Source organism: Schistocerca piceifrons, chromosome X (assembly GCF_021461385.2).
Source record: "Schistocerca piceifrons isolate TAMUIC-IGC-003096 chromosome X, iqSchPice1.1, whole genome shotgun sequence".
NCBI classification, from domain to species: domain Eukaryota; kingdom Metazoa; phylum Arthropoda; class Insecta; order Orthoptera; family Acrididae; genus Schistocerca; species Schistocerca piceifrons.
The window spans coordinates 127,036,573-127,057,888 of record NC_060149.1 but is presented as its reverse complement, the minus strand read 5'-3'; the positions used below and the strand labels follow the sequence as shown (position 1 = coordinate 127,057,888).

The following is a 21,316-nucleotide window of genomic DNA, read 5'->3' as shown; positions in this document are numbered from 1 at the left end:
AAATTCTAGCATGGAATCAGACAAAAAAATTTCCTTTCCAACAGGTCTCTCTTGCATTTCAATAGCACTGATGACCAAGAACACTTGGAATACAAAAGGTGAATGCTATTTCCCAGAGCACATTATTCAACATTATACAAAATGACAACACAGTGTGATGGTCAGGAATGCTGCTGGATCTATTGGGCAATGTTGGTTGCAGTGAACAGTGGTTATTCTGAAAAACAACTGTTATGTAATGGAAATCAAAATGTCTTGAGTTTTTTGTTATTGTGGTCTTCAGTCCAGAAACTGGTTTGATGCAGCTCTCCATGCTACTCTATCCTGTGCAAGCTTCTTCATCTCCCAGTACCTACTGCAACCTACATCCTTCTGAATCTGTTTAGTGTATTCATCCCTTCTTCATCTCCCAGTACCTACTATAACCTACATCCTTCTGAATCTGTTTCGTGTATTTATCTCTTGGCAATTAAACACAGTGAGAGGTCTTACCTCGTAGAACAAAACAACTTTTTCAGTTGTGGTAAGCTGAACTTGAATAAAAACACAAACAGCTGTTAATTGATGACTTATTGACACAACTGGTTTCACTGCATTAAAGCATCTAGAGGTAATACCACAAAGCAAAAACAAAGATGTGACTAGAAAGGAAAGCACCCTTGTAATCTATAGTCATTACAAGAGCTATGCTTAAACTATTTGAAATACGTCTTTTTCGCCTTGCTAGGCTAGGCTATTGATCGCAACAACTTTATAACATGGGTAGCCAAAACCAGCGAAACTGGTTGTGTCAATGAATTATCAATTAACAGCTGTCCGCAGTTCTATTCAAGTTCAATTTACCATGGTTGTCCACATTACAGAGCTGTTGTCATATATGAAGAAAGCCCTGAAATATTGTACTGTATGGCAATGTTTATTCTTTTCCAACTAGATGAGAATTCATTGACTCAAAAATGTAATAAAGCTATAACTTATTGTCACTGAAGCAATTACAATACACATTTGCTATGTTAATGCAACTTTCAATATTGAAAATATCCAGTCGATTTTAACTTAATTTCTGCAATAGTATTTTCATCATATTATCACTTTAGAAACATAAGTTGAAATATCAATTGATTTATTAAACAAAGAAAAAATTGTGACTGTGAATGTAAGACAACAAAAGCAAACACTTGCAAAAATTTCATGTTGAACTTGTATAATGTGTTGTGTTGGCAGAAGAGACAACACCGTGTTACTAGTGGAGACTGAAATGCACGTGTTTCAGCTCACGCAGGCTGGCGTGAGGAGGAAAGAACTAGACTGACGTGAGGTCTGGAACATGACAATGAATTAGAATTCAGAAAGGGGACATAATTAGTTTGATACTTAACTTTAATCCATTAATGATGAACGTTGCTCTTGACGGTACATGATTCACAGTATTATCTGTTCAGAATACATTCATAGTAACCAAATATGGCGCCTTACTAGGTCGTAGCAAATGACGTAGCTGAAGGCTATGCTAAACTGTCGTCTCTGCAAATGAGAGCGTATGTAGACAGTGAACCATCACTAGCAAAGTCGGCTGTACAACTGGGCCGAGTGCTAGGGAGTCTCTAGACTAGAACTGCCATGTGGCGGCGCTCGGTCTGCAATCACTGATAGTGGCAACACGCGGGTCCTACTTATACTAACGGACCACGGCCAATTTAAAGGCTACCACCTAGCAAGTGTGGTGTCTGGCGGTGACACCACATAATGTTTACAGATTGCAATACACAACACACATAAACAAAAATCAATTATTCAAATTTACATTTTGTATTTTTTCACATACACAATCTGGGTACTCTGATAAAACTAGCTCTTTCAGTGATAAACGTAACATAAAAAAATAAAAGTTTTCATAATCTATGAGGAGCAACAATGATATTTTCTTGAAACATGCTTCATTTGGGAACAAATTCTGCCTCTCGTGGATTAAAAATATATATTCTTCAGAACTGTGATATTAGTCTCTTTCAGAAACCATCATGTTATTTCTTATTTCATAAGCATCTGACAAAGCTGCAGAGTGAAAGATTCTGTCTGAAAACAGTGGGGACTGAAATTTCTTACAATATGTTACACTGTTACCTGAAGGGGAAAAAAATAAATTGACTCACTTAAGTGTAAGAAGATTGCTAAGTAAACACTATGCTACACTTGCCATGAAAACATAGCATACTGATAGACTTTAAAAAGATTGCCTTTAGCAAAGAAAAAGTTGTTCTCAGACAAGAGACGTCAAAAGTACATAGCTTCACTATCGATAACAACATGCATATATAGTCTACACAAAAGGAGATGGAGTCGAATTTCATGCATACAAGCTAATGCAGCCTCATTTTGAGATCAAGCATGTACATTTATGTTTGCTGTTTTCTGTAGTGTTGAGGTAGCAGAATTTGTATTGCATCTTTGGTTGATTGTTAACATGTGCCATTTATACCTTGCATAAATCATGACTGTTTTGGATTATGTCTTGCGTCAGGTTTTGGGATCACTGTCGCAAATTATCCAGTCGATAAACATAAAGCAACCAATACAAACATTACAGATGAGGTGATGTACAAAAGGTCCTGAAATATGTTAATTAAAATTATTACATCTTGCCTAGGTCTTATTCTGCACCATCATATTCAAAGTTGTCTCCATGGGAGGGAATAAACCAATCATAATGTTTCTGCTACTTTTGGAACACATTCTGAAAATCTTTCCTTGTTAAAGTGTTTCGCAGGCTCTCTGATTCCGCTATATCAAATCTTTGTACCATCAACGATTTTTCATCTTGCAGAGGAAGAAGTTACGTGGATGATCATGATGATGTTTGGTTTGCGGGGCACTCAACTGCATGGTCATCATCGCCCATACAAAGTCCCAGTTTTTACACAGCCCAATTTTTTGTTACTCAGTCCAATTTAGTGGCTGTCACGAATAATGACAATGAAGACAATAATGATGATAAATGATGAGAACAACACAAACACCCAGTCCCGGGAAGAGAAAATCCTCAAGCCTGCCGGGAATCGAACCCTAGACCCTGTGATCGAGAGGCAGCAACTCTAACCACTAGACAACGAGCTGTGGACAAGTTACATGGAGGTAAGTCTGCTGAGTATGTTAGTGGGGAATTGCAAATCATCATCTTTCAGGGCTAGAACCAGATGCAGCACAAATTTCAGCATAATCCTTCCCTGTTCAATTTTTCTGAGAGAATACGTTTTCATGTACCATAATTTATTCCCAACGTGTTGCAGAGGTCTCGGATGATCTGCAGCCATTTTCCATATTTGAAATGCTTATATCTATTGAAAGACTGTGCTTGATCCGAAGTTTTGTCTCGAGAAGCTTGCTTCAACATTTGGTGTGTTCCTACAGCAGTTTACCCAAGCACAATTTTACACAGGCACACTGCTCTTTCAGGTAGTTATCACGAAACTGCAATTTTATGGAAAGACGGCAATGGAAATGGGCTCCAAAACAAGTAATCAAACCACTTGGCTTGCAACCCCCTGCCATAAATATCCAAGAAGGGTATTTGGGGAGACACCTAGCAGTATTTCAGTGCAACTGTAAAAATTTGCACACTAATTTGAAATTTCAGTAACTCTCAGATAGCACCTGGTATGATGTCACAACTGTGCTTCACAAAATTACCACATTAAAATCACCGGCACTGCAATCCACTTGTATCATCTATACATAGCAGACAGCATGGATGTGTCAGATTGGATTCCAGATGGTGCTGTAAGATTGATGAACCTGTGCAAGCTTTTTCTGATTGACTTCCATTGGACTACTTGAATGCTAGATATTTTAAGTGTAACTGTTTTGTGCAGCTGACTACTGTGGTGTCTTGCCCACTCGTCTCGTATAGGGTGCCTAAGGGAAGCAGTGTTCTCGGAATGCTCTACAATTCAAGCAATTTGTTGTTTTATTTCAGTAAAGCAGATTTGACAAAAATTAACTTGAATGTACTACAAGTTACCACAAGTGATGGGCAACAGGCAATATAATTCAGAGTCCTTGGCTATATGCAATGTTCCCGCAAGTTTGACACACAGTTTTTGGATCACTAATAACCGTTCTCCTAGCACGCTCTGCTAGGCAGCGGTAATCCTCTGCATATACTCCACTAATGTCCGGCCGAGCTTGCAGGAGCAGCACTTATATTCACTTCAGCTAGATGTCACTCCTATCATGGTGATGTCCTGGTCAGCGCACTATTGGCCAATGTAGTTTCACCACCTTCTCTGGTCTTGCGTTCTTCTTCTTCGTTCCAGTGCTTGTGGTTACGCCAGAACATTCCTCCCCACGCAAAGCGACGGACCGTCATCGTGTAGGGAGTACGACCATGGTGAGGGAGGCAGGAGTGTGGGCGCATCGTCGGGCCAGGAGCTGTGGCTGCAGGGGATGTCAAGCTTACGGCCGTGCCCCGCCATCTGGCCTGCGCTCAGGCGGAAACGTACCCCAGAAAATGACCAGAAGGGTACATGTCCACCTACTGCTGCCATGAACCAGATGAAGAAGGCAGCGACTGCTGCAGTGTAGGCAGGTCCAGCTCCATCGGTTGGATGAGAGGGGGCAGAGGCTCCGTCTCCATGGGGTCATCTAACGGAGTCGTGATGATACCCTCTGGTGGCTGCTGTGGCCGCACTGTTCTCAGGATCTGTAAATCTGGGGGAAGAGATACAGAAGGATCACTCTGCACATGACATGAGGGTGGAGCAGTGTCTGATGCGGCAGCCGTGAAGCAATTCTGTCGGCGATGGTCCATCTCACTGATGCGAATGATAGGATGCAAGGAACAGTTGCAGTGCTTGATATCTGGTGTGTGCCGTGCGAAGTTTGGCCAACTGCTGCTTGAAGGTTCTGACAAAACGTTTTGCTTTGCTGTTTGACTGTGGATGGAACAGTGGACTAATTAGATGCTGTACGCCAGGCATTCACAGACTCTTTCAAATTCATGTGATGTGAACTGAGGGTCGTTGCCTGACACTATGACTTCAAGCAAACCTTTGAGACAAAAAACAGAGGACAATGCCTGAACTGCACTATGTGATGTTGTCGAGTTCATTGGCACAGCAAAAGGCAACTTGCAATATGAGTCAACCACCATCAACCAGCGAGTGTTCCAAAAAGGTACCGCACAGTGTATATGCACATGTTGCCATCGTGACTGCCAAGCAGAGAATTTTTGTGGTAGAGTGGACTGATTTTCCACACATGCATGACGCTGTGATGTCTTCTGTTCTATAAGGGCATACATACCCTGCCAAGTACAGTGTTGACACATTGTTTCATACGAACAATCCCCCAGTGTTCTTGGTGAAGTAACTGCAGCACTTCTTTATGCGAAGCTTTGGAGATCAACACACGTGACTGTCCACTGTCATTTTGAACGAGAATCACATCTTTCTGTACAGCAATGCTATGCCGATGCGCAAAGTATCGGCACCCTACAGAGTTCTTTATGCTATGCAAGGAACGACGCCAAGATGTGCGAATTTGAATCAGCTTCTGTGGTTGTGCAATTTTCCGATAGCTCAGCCGAAAATATTGACGCAATTCAGATTCCTGAGCATCGATAAGGCAACAACAGGCAGCGGAAGTGTCAAAAGTTTCTATCAGGGCCAGTTGGAAGACATGAAAGCGCGTTCTCATTACCATGTTGAGCTGTTGGACGACACACAATCTCATACTGGTATTGAGACAAAGCCCATCTTTGCAATTTTTGGGCAGTTTGTACAGTAACCGGTTTCATTGGATGAAACAAGGACTACAAAGGCTTGTGATCTGTTACGAAGCAGAATTTTTTGCCATACAAATAGTGGTGGAATTTGGTGACACCATACACAATAGCCAAAGCCTCTTTTCAATTTGTGAATAGTTACATTGAGCTTTGGACAACACTTTTGATGCACAAGCAATAGGCCTGTCTTTATCATGAATTCTGTGTGAAAGCACTGCACTGATTCCGTAACAGGAAGCGTCAACTTGCTATACAACGCGTTTGGCAGGATCAAAGTGAACTAAGCATCAATCACTGCGCAATGCATCTTTAAGTTTCTGAAAAGCTTCTTGGCACACATCTGTCCAAACAAAGGGGACATTCTTGTGACGGAAGCAATGTAATGGAGCTGCGATTTTTGCAGCATTCAGTATGAACTGAATATAATAGTTCATTTTTCCTAAAACTGACTGCACTTATGAGATACTGCGAGGAACTGGATGTGGAACGAACAATTTTACATGCACATTACACATTAACATACGCATGCTGATAAACTACAACCTTTTAGTACTGTTGAGAGTTAAGAAATCCCACCCATCACCTTTTAGCCATTACAAAATTAGAAATTCTTCTGTGGAATAGGAGGAATTGTTAAGGAGAACCCTTTTCAGTCTGCTTTCAAATTTAACTTTGCTGTGTATCAGATATCTTATATCAACGTGTAAGTGATCAAAAATGTTGGTGGCAGCATTGTGCCCCCAGTCTGTGCTAAAAATTATCTTAATGTAGAGTAATGCAAGTTATTTTTTCTTCTGTTATTGCAATTATGTAGATCATTGTTTTGTTGAACTGCAGTGGATTATTTACAACAAACTTCACAAGGGAATAAACAGACCTTGAAGCAGTAGTCAAAATACTCGACTACTTCAACAGGCCTCTACAAGATGACTGTCGGTGAGCACCACATATTACTCTCAAAGCATGTTTTTGAGCAATGAACACTTTCTTTCTTAACATTGAGTTACCCCGGAACATTATTTCATATGACAATACTGAATTAAATTATGCAAAATATGTCAAGTTATCGATTTCTCTCTCCCAAAGATTTGTAATGATACTACTTGTAAATGTGGCTGCACTAAGCTGTTTTAGGAGTTTGAAATTGAGTTTTTTTCCATTTAAATTATCATCGACATGGGCACCTACAAATTTTGACATCTCAACCATAGTTATTATTTCCTAACCCTGTGTTGCACTTACCACTGGTGCAGTACATCTAGACGTGCAGAACTAAATATGATGCGTCTTTTTGAAATTGAGAATGAAACCGTCCACAGAAAAAATATTTTTTAAGAAACCAGTATATTTATGCAAACAATTTCTTTGTATATGTTCAGATGATAAATAGTTTCCCAATTTCTGTGGAGAGAAGTTATGCCATGTGTTCTGAAATACGATTCAAGGGTGGCGATATCATCTACAACACTAAGACTGCAGTCATTTGTCACAATTAGTTATCCTTTATGAATTCATTAGAACAGTGTATAATGCTACTGGAACTTTGAATTCACAATAAGTGTAAGTGGAGATTCTGACACCAATGTCCATTTAGTACTAAGGACGTGGTTTAATCCATGACTACTCAACACAAACATTGTTCAGCCATTCCATTAACTATGAATAATTTGGATCTGTTATTAACCTAAAGATTGCTTTGACACTTTGATTATTGTTTCACTTAGCACGTATGAATGGAGGTGGATTATTCAACATTCTTCATGTGCTGTAGGTTTTGTAGTAGCCTTTTCTTTACAATGTGCTTTTCTTTCAATACTTCACTTCATTCGTTGTCAACCTAAACTGTTGACTGTACGGAGATCATCATCTCAGAACGAAACAAAAGCGTTGAGCAGCATGTGCACATTTCACACTTTATTACAGGTCCCAGGAAGGAAGTGGCAAACCACTTTCACTAACATCTTGGGGGACTAGTGTAGCAGGGGATACAACCCGTCGGCTTTGGACAATGACGTCACAAGTCGCCAATTGAGAAGCGATTCTTCTTAGTGTTGTAGCTCCCTTCAGTGGCTGGTAAGTGTTTTTTGGCTTTTTAAAAAAAAACTCACGAGATAGAATAAACAGATCCACTTTATTAAGCAATCAGTAAAAAAAACGAAACAAACATAACAGCAAAAGCGAAAATGGGAAACTGCTCTCTGGCGACTTGTGACGTCATTGTCCAAAGCCGACGAGTTGTATCCCCTGCTACACTATACCCCATCTTGGCACAGGCAACAATGCACGATTCCTGCTTTGCCACAAGTGTTCTCAAATGAGTATGACAATGAATATTCCTTTTACTGCACAGAGATACACAACACTCTGAAAATACTAATCAAAATGGATGATCACTGGAATGTCAGTACTACCAAAGGACATGCATAAAATTGACTCTTTTATCTTTACAATTGCACTTCCAAACACTATGCTATAGACAGCATTCGATTTAATACTGTCGAGGGTCAAAAGTTTGGTGAAGTGGCCAGGTAGGCATAAATGCATATTCCAATGTTTCCATACCGCCTTCCACTACCAGTATGGCAATACATTAGGACATGGTAGTCTCTCAACATATGGCATAATTTTAAGTGGCCATGAGGAGTCTCTCAACATGGGTGGCTGGTCAGTTCTTACACACTGGCTGTATAGCTCCCAGGGCTTTGTGGCAGTCATCAGTACAGACTGTGTCCTGGGATACTGAGATTCAGGTGTGAAATGTTGCCCATGAGAGCAGTTGTGTACGGTAAATGGTAACTAATGACGCCATCATGACTTACTGTCCCATCTTTGATGCCTAATCTTCGATCAACTGTGACCCACAAGTCCCGTCTATCCATTGTCATCTGGCTTTGGGGGTACTTCAGTTGCAGCAATTATTACTAATGTATGACAGCCCAAGTGCAGCCTTCTATAAAGCTAAACATTTAATGCAGGTAAGGCATTCCATAGAGCATCCCTATGAAGCTATTTTCACCATGGATGCAGATGATGCTTACTCACAGATGTGTTATCAGGGTGTCAAGTGTTATCACTGGGGGGCTTGCTTTAGTTGTTTAGTTGTGTGTGTGTGTGTATATATATCACACACACACACACACACACACACACACACACACACACACACACACACACACACACAGGATGGTGTATGCTGGGACTGTAATTATACCATGAGAACGATTCTTCTTTACACAGGATGCAGTTAACACAGCAAGGTGAGAATGCATAACACAATCGCTCTAAAATTAAAATTTTTCCTTACGTTTTATATCTTAAAAAGTACCGTGATAACAAAAATTAGAACCGTTCTGCAATGAGCTTGTTCCCTGAAGATTATGAACAAGCAGAACAGGCTAAAGCTTTTAAAGGGGTCAATTTCATGTTGTATTTTTGGTTATTTTTGTCACATACTGGAAATACAGTCGCACCTCAGCTTCAGGATCAATTCAAATTAAGGAAATAAGTTTACTCGCGGGGCAGTAAACAATGCGAAAGCAGAAATACTTATCTGCAAAACATACCTTTACACAGCCGTTCACATTATCGTTCTCCGTCATCCAGGACCCTACTTGTTAACAAATTATTCACAAATACAATGCCTCAGAACTATCACTTCACCTGTATATTACGTCAACAGTCTCTTTTTGAGATTGTTTGCAGCACTGAGATGCAATCACTCTTTAACAAAATTCAATTTCGTTCTGTTCATTTAAGTCTCTCCATACACTGCGCATACATGTTATAATCCGTTTACGAAAGTTGTCTGGAATGTCTTGTCCCTATAATAACACAGATGACTTCTCGCGAAATTCAAATCCACTTAAAAATATCTCCATACGACGCCACATACACACAAACACATACAATACCAAAGATGCTTGCTCTGACGTTACTCCGAAAACCACAGACTTTACATCACAGTTGTGCTTTACATGCCGAGGATAAATAACGGCAGATCTCGTTGGGTGCACATAAATCATTTTCTTATTTTTATTGGCTTCTAGCATTCAAACTTTTTAGCCATCACAAATAAATGTACAGTTTTTAACTCATCCAAGGATCATCTCACAATGGCATAGGAATTGTCACTCTGATACAACGATAATCAATAGATATGAGGGTAATCCCAAAAGTAAGGTCTCCCTTTTTTAAGTACATAGACCCGTTTATTTCTACAATGGTTTACATCAGTTTACAGCTTGAACATTTAGCTATTTTTTGACATAATCACCTTTCCTGTCGATGCATTTTTGTAGACGCTGTGGCAGTTTTTGTATGCCCATGTCCTACCAGCTCGCCGCCATGCTGTTCTCCTTTCTCACCTCGTCGTCGGAGCTGAATCGCTTTCCGGACAAATGTTCTTTTAACGTAGAGAAAAGGAGATAGTCACTGGGCGCCAAGTCAGGACTATAGGGTGGGTGGGTGATTACGTTCCACTGAAACTGTTGCAGGAGAGCAACGGTTTGCCGAGCGATGTGTGGGCGAGCGTTGTCATGGAGAATGTGTACGCCCTTGCTCAACATTCCTCTTCTCCGGTTCTAAATTGCCCGTTTGAGTTTTTTCAAAGTCTCACAGTACCTGTCAGCGTTAGTTGTGGTCCCAGCGATTCAGCTCCGTCGACGAGGTGAAAGAAGAGGTTCATAACTTTCTGAACAGCACGGCGGCGAGCTGGTATGACATGGGCATACAAAAACTGCCACAGCGTCTACAAAAATGCAATGACAGAAATGGTGATTATGTCGAAAAATAGCTAAATGTTCAAGCTCTAAACTGATGTAAACCATTGTAGAAATAAACAGGTCTATGTACTTATAAAAAATAGGAGACATTACTTTTGGGATTACCCTCCTAATAACACCACACACACACTCACACACAAACACACACACAGAGAGAGAGAGACAGAGAGAGGAATACGTAAGTGTGCCTTATGAGGAATAGAACAGGTTGTCAGACTCGACTTTGCCGAAGGAACACCCAGGAATTTGCCTGAAATGGTTTGAGAAAACCAGGGATGACACAGCTAGTTGTCTCGAATGAGGGGACGTCGCTAATTGCATAAATAAATTTCAGTGTATCGCAAGGTAGTGTACCGAGACCCTAGCTATCCATGTGTCATTTAATGACCTGGCAGACAGTGCTGATCGTTACCTTCAAAGAGATAGTAATACTTTCATAACCCTCTTCGCAGATGAGGCAGTTATCTATAATGAAGTGCTGCCTGAAAAAGTTGTACAAAATTTCAAACTAATGCTAAGATTGACAGCAAACCTTAAATGTTCATAAAAGTAATATTCTGCTCGTCACAAGATAGATTAATTAGTAATATTGGAATCAGTCAACTACTACAACTATCTGAGTAAAGAAATAACACGGAATTACACATAATCTGAGTTGTACGTAATGCAGGTGGGAAACTTCGATTCATTGGTTAGATCCTGGGAAAGTGCAGTGCATCTTCAAAGGAGAATGCTTACACGGCACCCATGTGATCCATCATGGAATATTCGTCAAGTGTGTGGACCCATCCCAAATAGGATTATCAGGGGATATTGAATCGATACAAAGAAGGGCAGCACGTGTGGCCACATATTTGATCCATGGGAGAGCACCATGGAGACACTGAAAAATCTGAACTGGTAAATGTTTGGAGATAGATAAACTATACCGAGAAAGCTTACAAAGTTTCAAGAAGTAGTATTAAGTGATTAATCAACGAATACAGGCCTATACAACCCTGTACGACAAGTTTAGAATAAATACAGTGCACACAGAAGCTTTTAGGCAATCACTCTTATGTAGCTCCGTGTGCACGTGGAATGGTAAGAGACCCTAATATGTAATATAACGGTATCGTCAGTCGACACATCGGTTATGAACAATGAAATCTGATTCAGTATGTGGTAACTTTAGTCTTTCATTTCATTGTCTTGTTGTGCTAAGCGCGGAATTCTGTTTGCGTCACGTATTGTAAAGTATAAGTTCAAGGTGAAATTAATGTGCGATGTTCAAACTACTCTCTAATAATTCAGTGTAGAGTCACACCACTCCAAGCAAACAAAATCGTATAGTGATGACCTCATGCAGTGAGCAAGACATTAACTTGAAATGTGCAGCAGTGTCGCATCCGACAACCCCCATCGTAAACTGGAGCAACCACAGCCAAGTACGACAAACATGCACCAAACCGAGAAAAATGCGACAAATGACCAGTCGGAGCACCCCAGGCAACTTCATTCAGCAAAGCCACATAGGGCTCCTAGTCACGTAAAATTACCGTCATTCTGGCTGACACAACCTTATGGTTCATGCATGCTCAGTGTCAGAGATAACGTGGCCAAACTTCATTGCATAGTTGCTCACTTAAACGAAACTCAAATTTTTCAACCTGAAGAAGTGTTGCAAAGTCAATATTATGTAGCATTAAAATATAGTCTAATCTGACAATTCACACTGAGGCCTGGACTATGTCTTCAAATGTTACTCCGTGCCGAAGAAAGGGGACAAGCCCCTCAAACAGTTTTGGGGGGATGTTAAGACACTGGCGGGAATAGATTGCTGCCTGAGAATAGTATTCGCATGTTGTGGCTTCAATGGCTACTGCCTAACATCCCAACAGTTTTGGCAATTACAGGGGATGATTTTCTCTACACTTCGTATGTTCCCTTTACCTTTATGGTTTTTTTGGTTTAGGAAGCTTAATATACGCCATGGAATATGTTACCTGCTGTCGTCAATGTCCCACTGCCATGTAATGAACCCAAAAACGCTGCTGGGTTCGAAGCAAACTTAGGGGGTTTGCACTCCTATGGCAACTCCTCGCCATACAGAGCAGCCCATTACTTCCAATAGGTACAAGACGAGGGCTGTCTGTAACTCCGAGTAACATGTTTGCCAGTGACACCACAGGGTGCTGCAATTGGGATGCGAACTCCCTGACTAGAAACAGTTCTAAATGCCCCATTAGGTGGTAACACTATACAGAGAACACGTCTCCCATAATGTCAGTTTGTTACCCAAGCTTCTAAGGTACATCATTACATCTCCCAGAATACTACCAATATTGATATTTCAACAGCAACTATTAGAATTTTTTTTACATTAAGAAATTAGGTTTGAGGGTAGAAATTTGGAGTAAGTGTTTTCTCATCAGCGCAACTGAATTTCATAGTTTTGTCAATTGTAAAAAGAGCTTAGATTTAGTGCTAACATAGTGACATTTGTTAAATGGCTAGAATTGTGCTATTGTCGGTGTTGTTGGAATCGTAATGTTTATGCTTATCATGTGTATGAATATTATTTCTATGGAGCCTGCATATAGATGTTGTGGTCTTTCAAGGTGAATGAGTCTTTTGGTTCTTAATACGGCAATCTTCTATTATATTTCTGTATCTGATACATTCTGGACAGTGAGAACTAGCTCAATATGTAGTTTCTAATTTGAGGAGTGTGAGTGAAAAGAAAGAGACTAGGACGACTGTTACCAGTTTCAAATACTGTACAAAATATTAATACTGGAAATCGACAGTTTAAGCGAACATTTAAAGTGGATATTTATCAAAACAGTGATTGGTTATGTTGTTGTGAAGTTAAAAATGAATTATTCTGCTTCACATGCTTGTTGTTCGTTGGAGAACCTTCACGAAGGAAATTGGGAGCTACAGAATAAATCATTTGAGTACCAAAATTAAGAAGTTTGGATGTTCAGCTGTTCCTATACAAAATTGTTTAAGACTGACATTTTTTGGAACTGTAAACACAGCTGAACAACTGGATAGTGTATTTAGAAGAAAAATTGCAGAGCATAATGAAAGTTAAGCATAATAGGCATGTGTTAAATATTTTAATAGATTGTATTCGTTTCTGTGGCTCCTTTGAATTCGCTATAAGGGGTCGAGATGAAACTAAATCTTCAACAAACCCCGGTGTTTTTAGAGGACTGATTAATTTTAGTGCTGAACTGGATGCAGCACTAAAAGATTATTCTGACAAGGCAACTGTTTTCAAAGGAACATTCCAAACTATACAAAACAAACTTTTGAAAATTTATTTTGGAGGTATACCACGAAGAAATTTCAAAGAAAATAAAATAGTTATCTGTTACAGCAGATCAACCTAATGATATTTCAAATGCTGTTGTTCACTGTTACGTATTAAGAGGTAAATCAACAGAAAGGCTCTGGAGTGTCCTGTCTTCTTCCAAACATGTCACACAGACATTAGCTGCGTGTTGGCTAGAACTACTCGAAAGGTAAAAAGAAAATGAGTCTCCTCAAAAAATAATTGCAAAGACCTATGACAGGGTATCTGTTATGGCTGGTTCCTCTACAAGCTATTGCGAAAAAATCCGAAGCTAATGCAGAATATGTACATTTCTATGCCCATCAAGTTAATCTTATAATAAGCAAGGTGGCATCAATCCAGCGCAGTGTGAAAATATTTTCTTTCCAGTTTACAGGGAATATGTGCATTCTTCTCAAACAGCCCACAGCAGACCGAAATTTCTTAAGAGATAGTGAGATAGCATTTAGCTCGACCTTGTCCTACTGGGTGGAATTTTCAATCTTGATCGGTAAACACAGTTTATGACTGCAAGAAAGACATTATTGATTTTATGAATCACATGTTGAAAGGGGACTCTGTAACGAATGAACCTACGAATTGCCATGTTCTTGGTCACAAAAAAGTTCTTTCCAGTTGTAGATTGATTTATTGGTTGGAGTTCTTCGGTTGAGTTATGCTGTTAGTTGAAGTTCTCTTCAGTCAGCTGCAGCATGGAGACACTAATACATGTCGTTTACGAGTCTATTTCAGCATTTGAAATAAAGATTATCATGATCTGAAAAGAAATTGACATCACCAGTGCTAAGAAAATCTACTGATATCTCGCTGAAGAAAAGGACGTTTGGCAAGACTGAATGGAAAAGAGAAGCAAAAGAGGTGTATAATGTGATAATAAATGAGGCTGAACATCGTTTCAGTTTCTCAGGCCTTCTTGTAGCTTCATCAGTTGGTTCCTACAGAAGAGTTCCCATTTCACTGTTCTAAGTTTCCTGAATATACCTTAAAGGGAGTGTGTTAGGTGTATTCATTTTTGGATAAGTTGAAACTACATTATTCACTATTTTTTATCTACTTAGTGCAAAAATATAGTTCATTGTCTGGTGCTGTTAATCTAGGGAAGTTTGTAACAACTAATGACCTACAGCAGACGTTCACTGAATACAATAAACCGTTGAAACTAAGTCTCACAATTCCCATGTGGCTGGTCGAAGCAAAAGAGTGCTTTTTTACTTTGAAAAGAAGAAAATAATTCTTGCATAATGCTATGAGCTAGGAAACATTGAATGGCCTAGGTGACATATTTCGTTGAAAGAAATGTCGTAATGGAGACTGCAGACTTCAGTTAGCAAATGTCTCACAAGTTTGGATCAGTGAAAACTAGAAGGGTAAAATTTTCAATAAATGTGGGGTAAGAATAAGTCTACTTGTTGTGTATGATTTGTATCTTATTTCCAGCCTTGAAGAGTGTATTTCAGTTCTACTAGGAATGTAGTTGCTAGTGACTTCAACCTACCCTTGATATGCTGGCGAAAATACATGTATAAAGACGGTGGTGGGCTTAAAATGTCGTCCGAAATGGTGCCGAATGGGTTCTCAGAAACTTTGACAGATTGCAGGGCACTCTGACTTCTGATTCGTTGTTATGTCGCTTCATGTTCTTAATGAATATGTATATTATTGCGATTTGACTCCATACATCTTGATGAAATGGTGGGCAGTAGTTAGTGCCCTTCTTGCGTGCTCTGGGGAAGGAATAACGGTAAGCTTTACCTGCGTTCAAAGGAATAGGGTACCAATATAAACGACTGCAGTAAAAGAGCACGGCGACAATGGGCCGAGGGAAACGAGTTCTTTCTGCGGAACCTGAGTGGAAACATTTCCGGACGCCCGAGTTCCGCCGTGTCATTGTGCAGACTCGTTGGTTGGCGCAGGTCGCGACACAGCCGCATCCAAGTAGACTGACTAAGGCCGAGAAGTCGCCGCTGCAATGGCCAGTGCATTGTAGACCGGCAATAAAGCAGAGGATGGGCCCTTGTTAGGCAGGAAGCCGACAAAACAACTGTGAGCGTTCTGTGAATTTCCGTGGGACACGCCACTGGCGTCCAGACGTCCAGACTCTGTTACAAAACATATTTGTGAAAGCACAAGGCTTTTAGCGAGTTTTTCGCCGTTCTTTGGAAACTTTGAAATGGACACAACAGGGGAGAAAACAAGGTTTTTATGGATGAGTGTGGTTCCATCCTGGTCATGTTATTAGCAAAAGACAGCGCGTATATGCACGGGAAAGAGGCCGCGAAGCTGAATTTTTTTTCCTTTTCTCCCAGTTAAACTTAAAGGCTCTGACTGGTCAAATCGGTGTATGCAAAGCAAGGGCCGCTCTCCCAGCTCCGAATATCGGGCTCCTGCTCGTGATTGGCTTGTGCTAAAGTGGAGGAGGAGGAGGATGTTGTGTTTAACGTCCCGTCGACAACGAGGTCATTAGAGACGGAGCACAAGCTCGGATTAGGGAAGGATGGAGAAGGAAGTCGGCTGTGCCCCTTCAATGGAACCATCCCGGCATTTGCCTGGAGTGATCTAGGGAAATCACGGAAAACCTAAATCAGGATGGCCGGACGCGGGATTGAACCGTCGTCCTCCTGAATGCGAGTCCAGTATGCTAACCAGTGCGCCACCTCGCTCGGTGCTAAAGTGGGGGAAGTCTAAGATGTAAATGTGATTTGCTACCAAGCTGAGGAGGCAGTGGACAGAAAGAGAAGAGATCTCACTCTTGTACTGGCGCTTCGCTAGTAAAGAACTGCAGGTCTCTACCTAAACGGTGAGACTTGTGTCCTTTGCTAGTGTGCCACTTAGAGCCTGTGCCAGTCATCTTCTGAAACGTCAGAAGTACTGCTTCTAGCATCGCGCACACAACGAGTGATGCGTGGCTGTACTTATTTGTCTTGAGTCGACTGTCTCAGAATCTGAATATTCCGTCACGCATAGTCGTGGCATGGAGTCAAATGGGTTTGGCAGACCAGCAAATGGGTCCACCTGCACACTGGAATCCACTGGGGTTTCATCTACATCTACATCTACATTTAGACTCCTCAAGCCACCCAACGGTGTGTGGCGGAGTGCACTTTACGTGCCACTGTCATCACCTCCCTTTCCTGTTCCAGTCGCGTTTGGTTCGCGGGAAGAACGACTGCCGGAAAGCCTCCGTGCGCGCTCGAATCTCTCTAATTTCACATTCGTGAACTCCTCGGGAGGTATAAGTAGGGGGAAGCAATATATTCGATACCTCATCCAGAAACGCACCCTCTCGAAACCTGGCGAACAAGCTACACCGCGATGCAGAGCGCCTCTCTTGCAGAGTCTGCCACTTGAGTTTGCTTAACATCTCCGTAACGCTATCACGCTTACCAAATAACCCTGTGACGAAACGCGCCGCTCTTCTTTGGATCTTCTCTATCTCCTCCGTCAACCCGACCTGGTACGGATCCCACACTGATGAGCAATACTCAAGTATAGGTCGAACAAGTGTTTTGTAAGCCACCTCCTTTGTTGATGGACTACATTTTCTGAGGACTCTCCCAATGAATCTCAACATGGCACCCGTCTTACCAACAATTAATTTTATATGATCATTCCACTTCAAATCGTTCCGTACGCATACTCCCAGATATTTTACAGAAGTAACTGCTACCAGTGTTTGTTCCGCTATCATATAATCATACAATAAAGGATCCTTCTTTCTATGTATTCGCAATACGTTACATTTGTCTATGTTAAGGGTCAGTTGCCACTCCCTGCACCAAGTGCCTATCCGCTGCAGATCTTCCTGCATTTCGCTACAATTTTCTAATGCTGCAACTTCTCTGTATACTACAGCACCATCCGCGAAAAGTCGCATGGAGCTTCCGACACTATCTACTAGGTCATTTACATATATTGTGAAAAGCGATGGTCCCATAACACTCACCTGAGGTACGCCAGAGGTTACCTTAACGTCTGTAGGCGTCTCTCCATTGAGAACAACATGCTGTGTTCTGTCTGCTAAAAACTCTTCAATCCAGCCACACAGCTGGCCTGATATTCCGTAGGCTCTTACTTTGTTTATCAGGCGACAGTGCGGAAATGTATCGAACGCCTTCAGGAAGTCAAGGAAAATAGCATCTACCTGGGAGCCTGTATCTAATATTTTCTGGGTCTCATGAACAAATAAAGCGAGTTGGGTCTCACATGATCGCTGTTTCCGGAATCCATGTTGATTCCTACAGAGTAGATTCTGGGTTTCCAGAAACGACATGATACGCGAGCAAATAACATGTTCTAAAATTCTGCAACAGATCGACGTCAGAGATGTAGGTCTATAGTTTTGCGCTTCTGCTCGACGACCCTTCTTGAAGCCTGGGACTACCTGTGCTCTTTTCCAATCATTTGGAACCTTCCGTTCCTCTAGAGACTTGCGGTACACGGCTGTTAGAAGGGGGGCAAGCTCTTTCGCGTACTCTGTGTAGAATCGAATGGGTATCCGGTCAGGTCCAGTGGACATTCCTCTGTTGAGTGATTCCAGTTGCTTATTTCGATGTCAGCCATTTTTTCGTTTGTGCGAGGATTTAGAGAAGGAACTGCAGTGCGGTCTTCCTCTGTGAAACAGCTTTGGAAAAAGGTGTTTAGTATTTCACCTTTATGCGTGCAATCCTTTGTTTCAATGCCATCATCATCCCGGAGTTTCTGGATATGTTGTTTCGAGCCACTTATTGATTTAGCGTAAGACCAGAACTTCCTTGGATTTTCTGTCAAGTCGGTACATAGAATTTTACTTTCGAATTCACTGAACGCTTCACGCATAGCCTTCCTTACGCTAACTTTGACATCGTTTAGCTTCTGTTTGTCTGAGAGGTTTTGGCAGCGTTTAAACTTGCAGTGAAGCTCTCTTTGCTTTCGCAGTAGTTTCCTAACGTTGTTGTTGAACCACGGTGGGCTTTTCCCGTCCCTCACAGTTTTACTCGGCACGTATCTGTCTAAAACGCATTTTACGATTGCCTTGAACTTTTTCCATAACACTCAACATTGTCAGTGCCGGAACAGAAATTTTCGTTTTGATCTGTTAGGTAGTCTGAAATCTGCCTCCTATTACCCTTGCTATACAGATAAATCTCCCTCCCTTTTTTATATTCCTATTTACTTCCATATTCGGGGATGCTGCAACGGTCTTATGTTCACTGATTCCCTGTTGTGCGCCTACAGAGTCGAAAAGTTCGGGTCTGTTTGTTATCAGTAGGTCCAAGATGTTATCTCCACGAGTCGGTTTCAGAGGATCATAGGAAGGTACCTGTGTTCCGAATTAACCGAACACGAGACCGCGTACTTGCATATTTCGGGCGCGCATCGTTAACAACAGATTGCGTCCGTCCATGACTTCAGTCGACGAACGCGTCGTGGGGTACCGCCCTGACCAGCAGGACGGTAATGTATTCGCTGCTACAGCGTAGGGCTCCAATATATGTTTCTCAGCAGCCGGTTCTTTGGAATCATATTTTTCTTTTGTTTGAATAGTAGAGTGTAGATGCTTGATGGTGGCGTAGTTTTTGTGCCATAACACGGATTAAAGTGTATGAAGTCAGATAAAGCGATTAGTATTCCGGTTAGTGTCGTGTGTCGATCCCCAGATGATCACTTTGTCCACCATAGACCCCATGTCAGTGAAAGAGTTTGTCAAATAAAAATGTTTGTGTGATGTTTCTTTAGCCTTTAGTCTTTGTTGTCTTGTGATGTTGAGGATGAATAAAGCTATTGTCATTTAGATCACAACTTCTCCCTGAGTTCTGATTAACAGTACCTTCCCACTTTATTATTAAAGTCTAGATTTGAAACGTAAGTAGAAGGCTTTCAATTGGCGAACCGCTGCCAGGATCTTGGTCCTTGGCGCTTCTGTGATGCTGTCAGTTTGCGTACTTGCCGAACAGGCCCACTTATTTAAGAAAAATATGGTTCATTAGTATGATGTAGATATTCAATATTCTGATTGTGTTGTTTATGTGTTTATTTGTTTTATTTATAGTGCATTTGTGTCAGCGACTTCTGTGTCATTTGTCGACCGATTTCTCGTCGTTGCTAACGGCGTTGTCGTATTATTTTTGTGGTGTTTACTTTGTATTTGCTTGTTTTTGATTCTGAATCTTGAGTACTACTGTCATTGTATTATACTGCATATATCTTGCGAGTTAGATAATAAGTTGTCCACGTGTTGCACAGATAATTAAAGTTGTTGTTGATAGAGTATTTGAATAATAACGAGAAGTAGAGCTAGACAAGTAGACGGGAGTGAGAAAATAAAACATACTGTACGTCATGGAGGAAGAGCGCAATGAAACGGTTGAGGCACATTTTGAACGAAGGGAGGCGTTGCTGTTGAATGGTGTTAGCAACAACATGGTCGTACAACAAGGAAATCAGGGAGACAAAAGCGATATGGCTTTTCTTGAGGGGAGAGGCAGTGTCAGATCGCGTGTGATAGAAGATGTGAGCATACCACGGCATATAGAGGCAGATGTGCTTATTAGAAATCTGGACAGAGAAGACAGGGCGGTATCAGAATGCAATGATGCAGACAGAACACCACAGAAACCATGTATGAGTTCGGACGATCACGATACTGAGGAACACGAAGAGGACTTCAATCTAGTGGCATTTTTAATGGGAAGAAACTTGATAGACTAAGGGGAATAGAGGCTGGACTAAAAGGAATGGAGGAAAGTTTAATGGACTAAAGGGAATGGAGGAGAAAACTTATGAGACGAGGACGGACATAAAAAATATCAGTTCTCAGGTAAATCAGATGCGAGAGGAACACAAGTCATGGGCAAATAAAGTCCAAGAAAACCTGCGGAAATTACACACGAAACCAATGAAAGGTTTAAAGGCTTCACATGATGCTAAGAAGACGGCAGAGAGCGCCAAGACAGTGTTGTAAGTTTTGCAAGGCGAGTAGCAGCTGATGCCTCGAAAGCGAGTAAATGCATAAGATTGCAAGGACGAGAGGCGGTGATCAATTTGAACAAGAAGATCGAAAGCGTGGAAAAGCGGCAAAATGACGCGGAGCAGCGCATCAACACAAAAGTACGTGAAGCCACGGGATTTCATGCGACAGCTCCCATGGGCAAATTAGAATCTGAGCTGCGCAAATTACGGACTGGTTCGGAGCTAACAACTGCAACTCGAGTGAGAGAGACTGAAGAGGTCCAGACTCTCCTTTCGTTCAAATCGCAACAGGAAGCGATCAACACGCTTGTGGAGAAGAAATTGGAGGCGGCGCTGAGGAAACAAATTCAAATGCGGCCAACCGCGAACGCAACAGAACCAGAAACAAATTCAGATGGGGCGGATAACTGAATACCGTTAGCATCGAGCAGAGGGCATGGTGAGATGAACATCGCATTTTCT

At 41.3% G+C, this 21,316-nt stretch overlaps 1 protein-coding gene across 3 annotated transcripts in view; it reads right to left on the bottom strand.

Moving 5' to 3' along the window:
- The window catches only part of LOC124721749 (fizzy-related protein homolog), a 123,778-nt gene extending 114,086 nt beyond the window's left edge, over nt 1–9,692 (bottom strand). For all 3 annotated transcript variants that reach the window (XR_007006386.1, XM_047246851.1, XM_047246852.1), the window contains exon 1: nt 9,346–9,692. Coding sequence is in view for 2 of the 3 variants with exons in the window: in XM_047246851.1 (XP_047102807.1) it covers nt 9,346–9,381 (36 nt within the window). In the remaining variant the exon portion in view is untranslated. The remainder of the gene's footprint in view (nt 1–9,345) is intronic.
- Between the last annotated feature and the right edge of the window lie 11,624 nt (nt 9,693–21,316).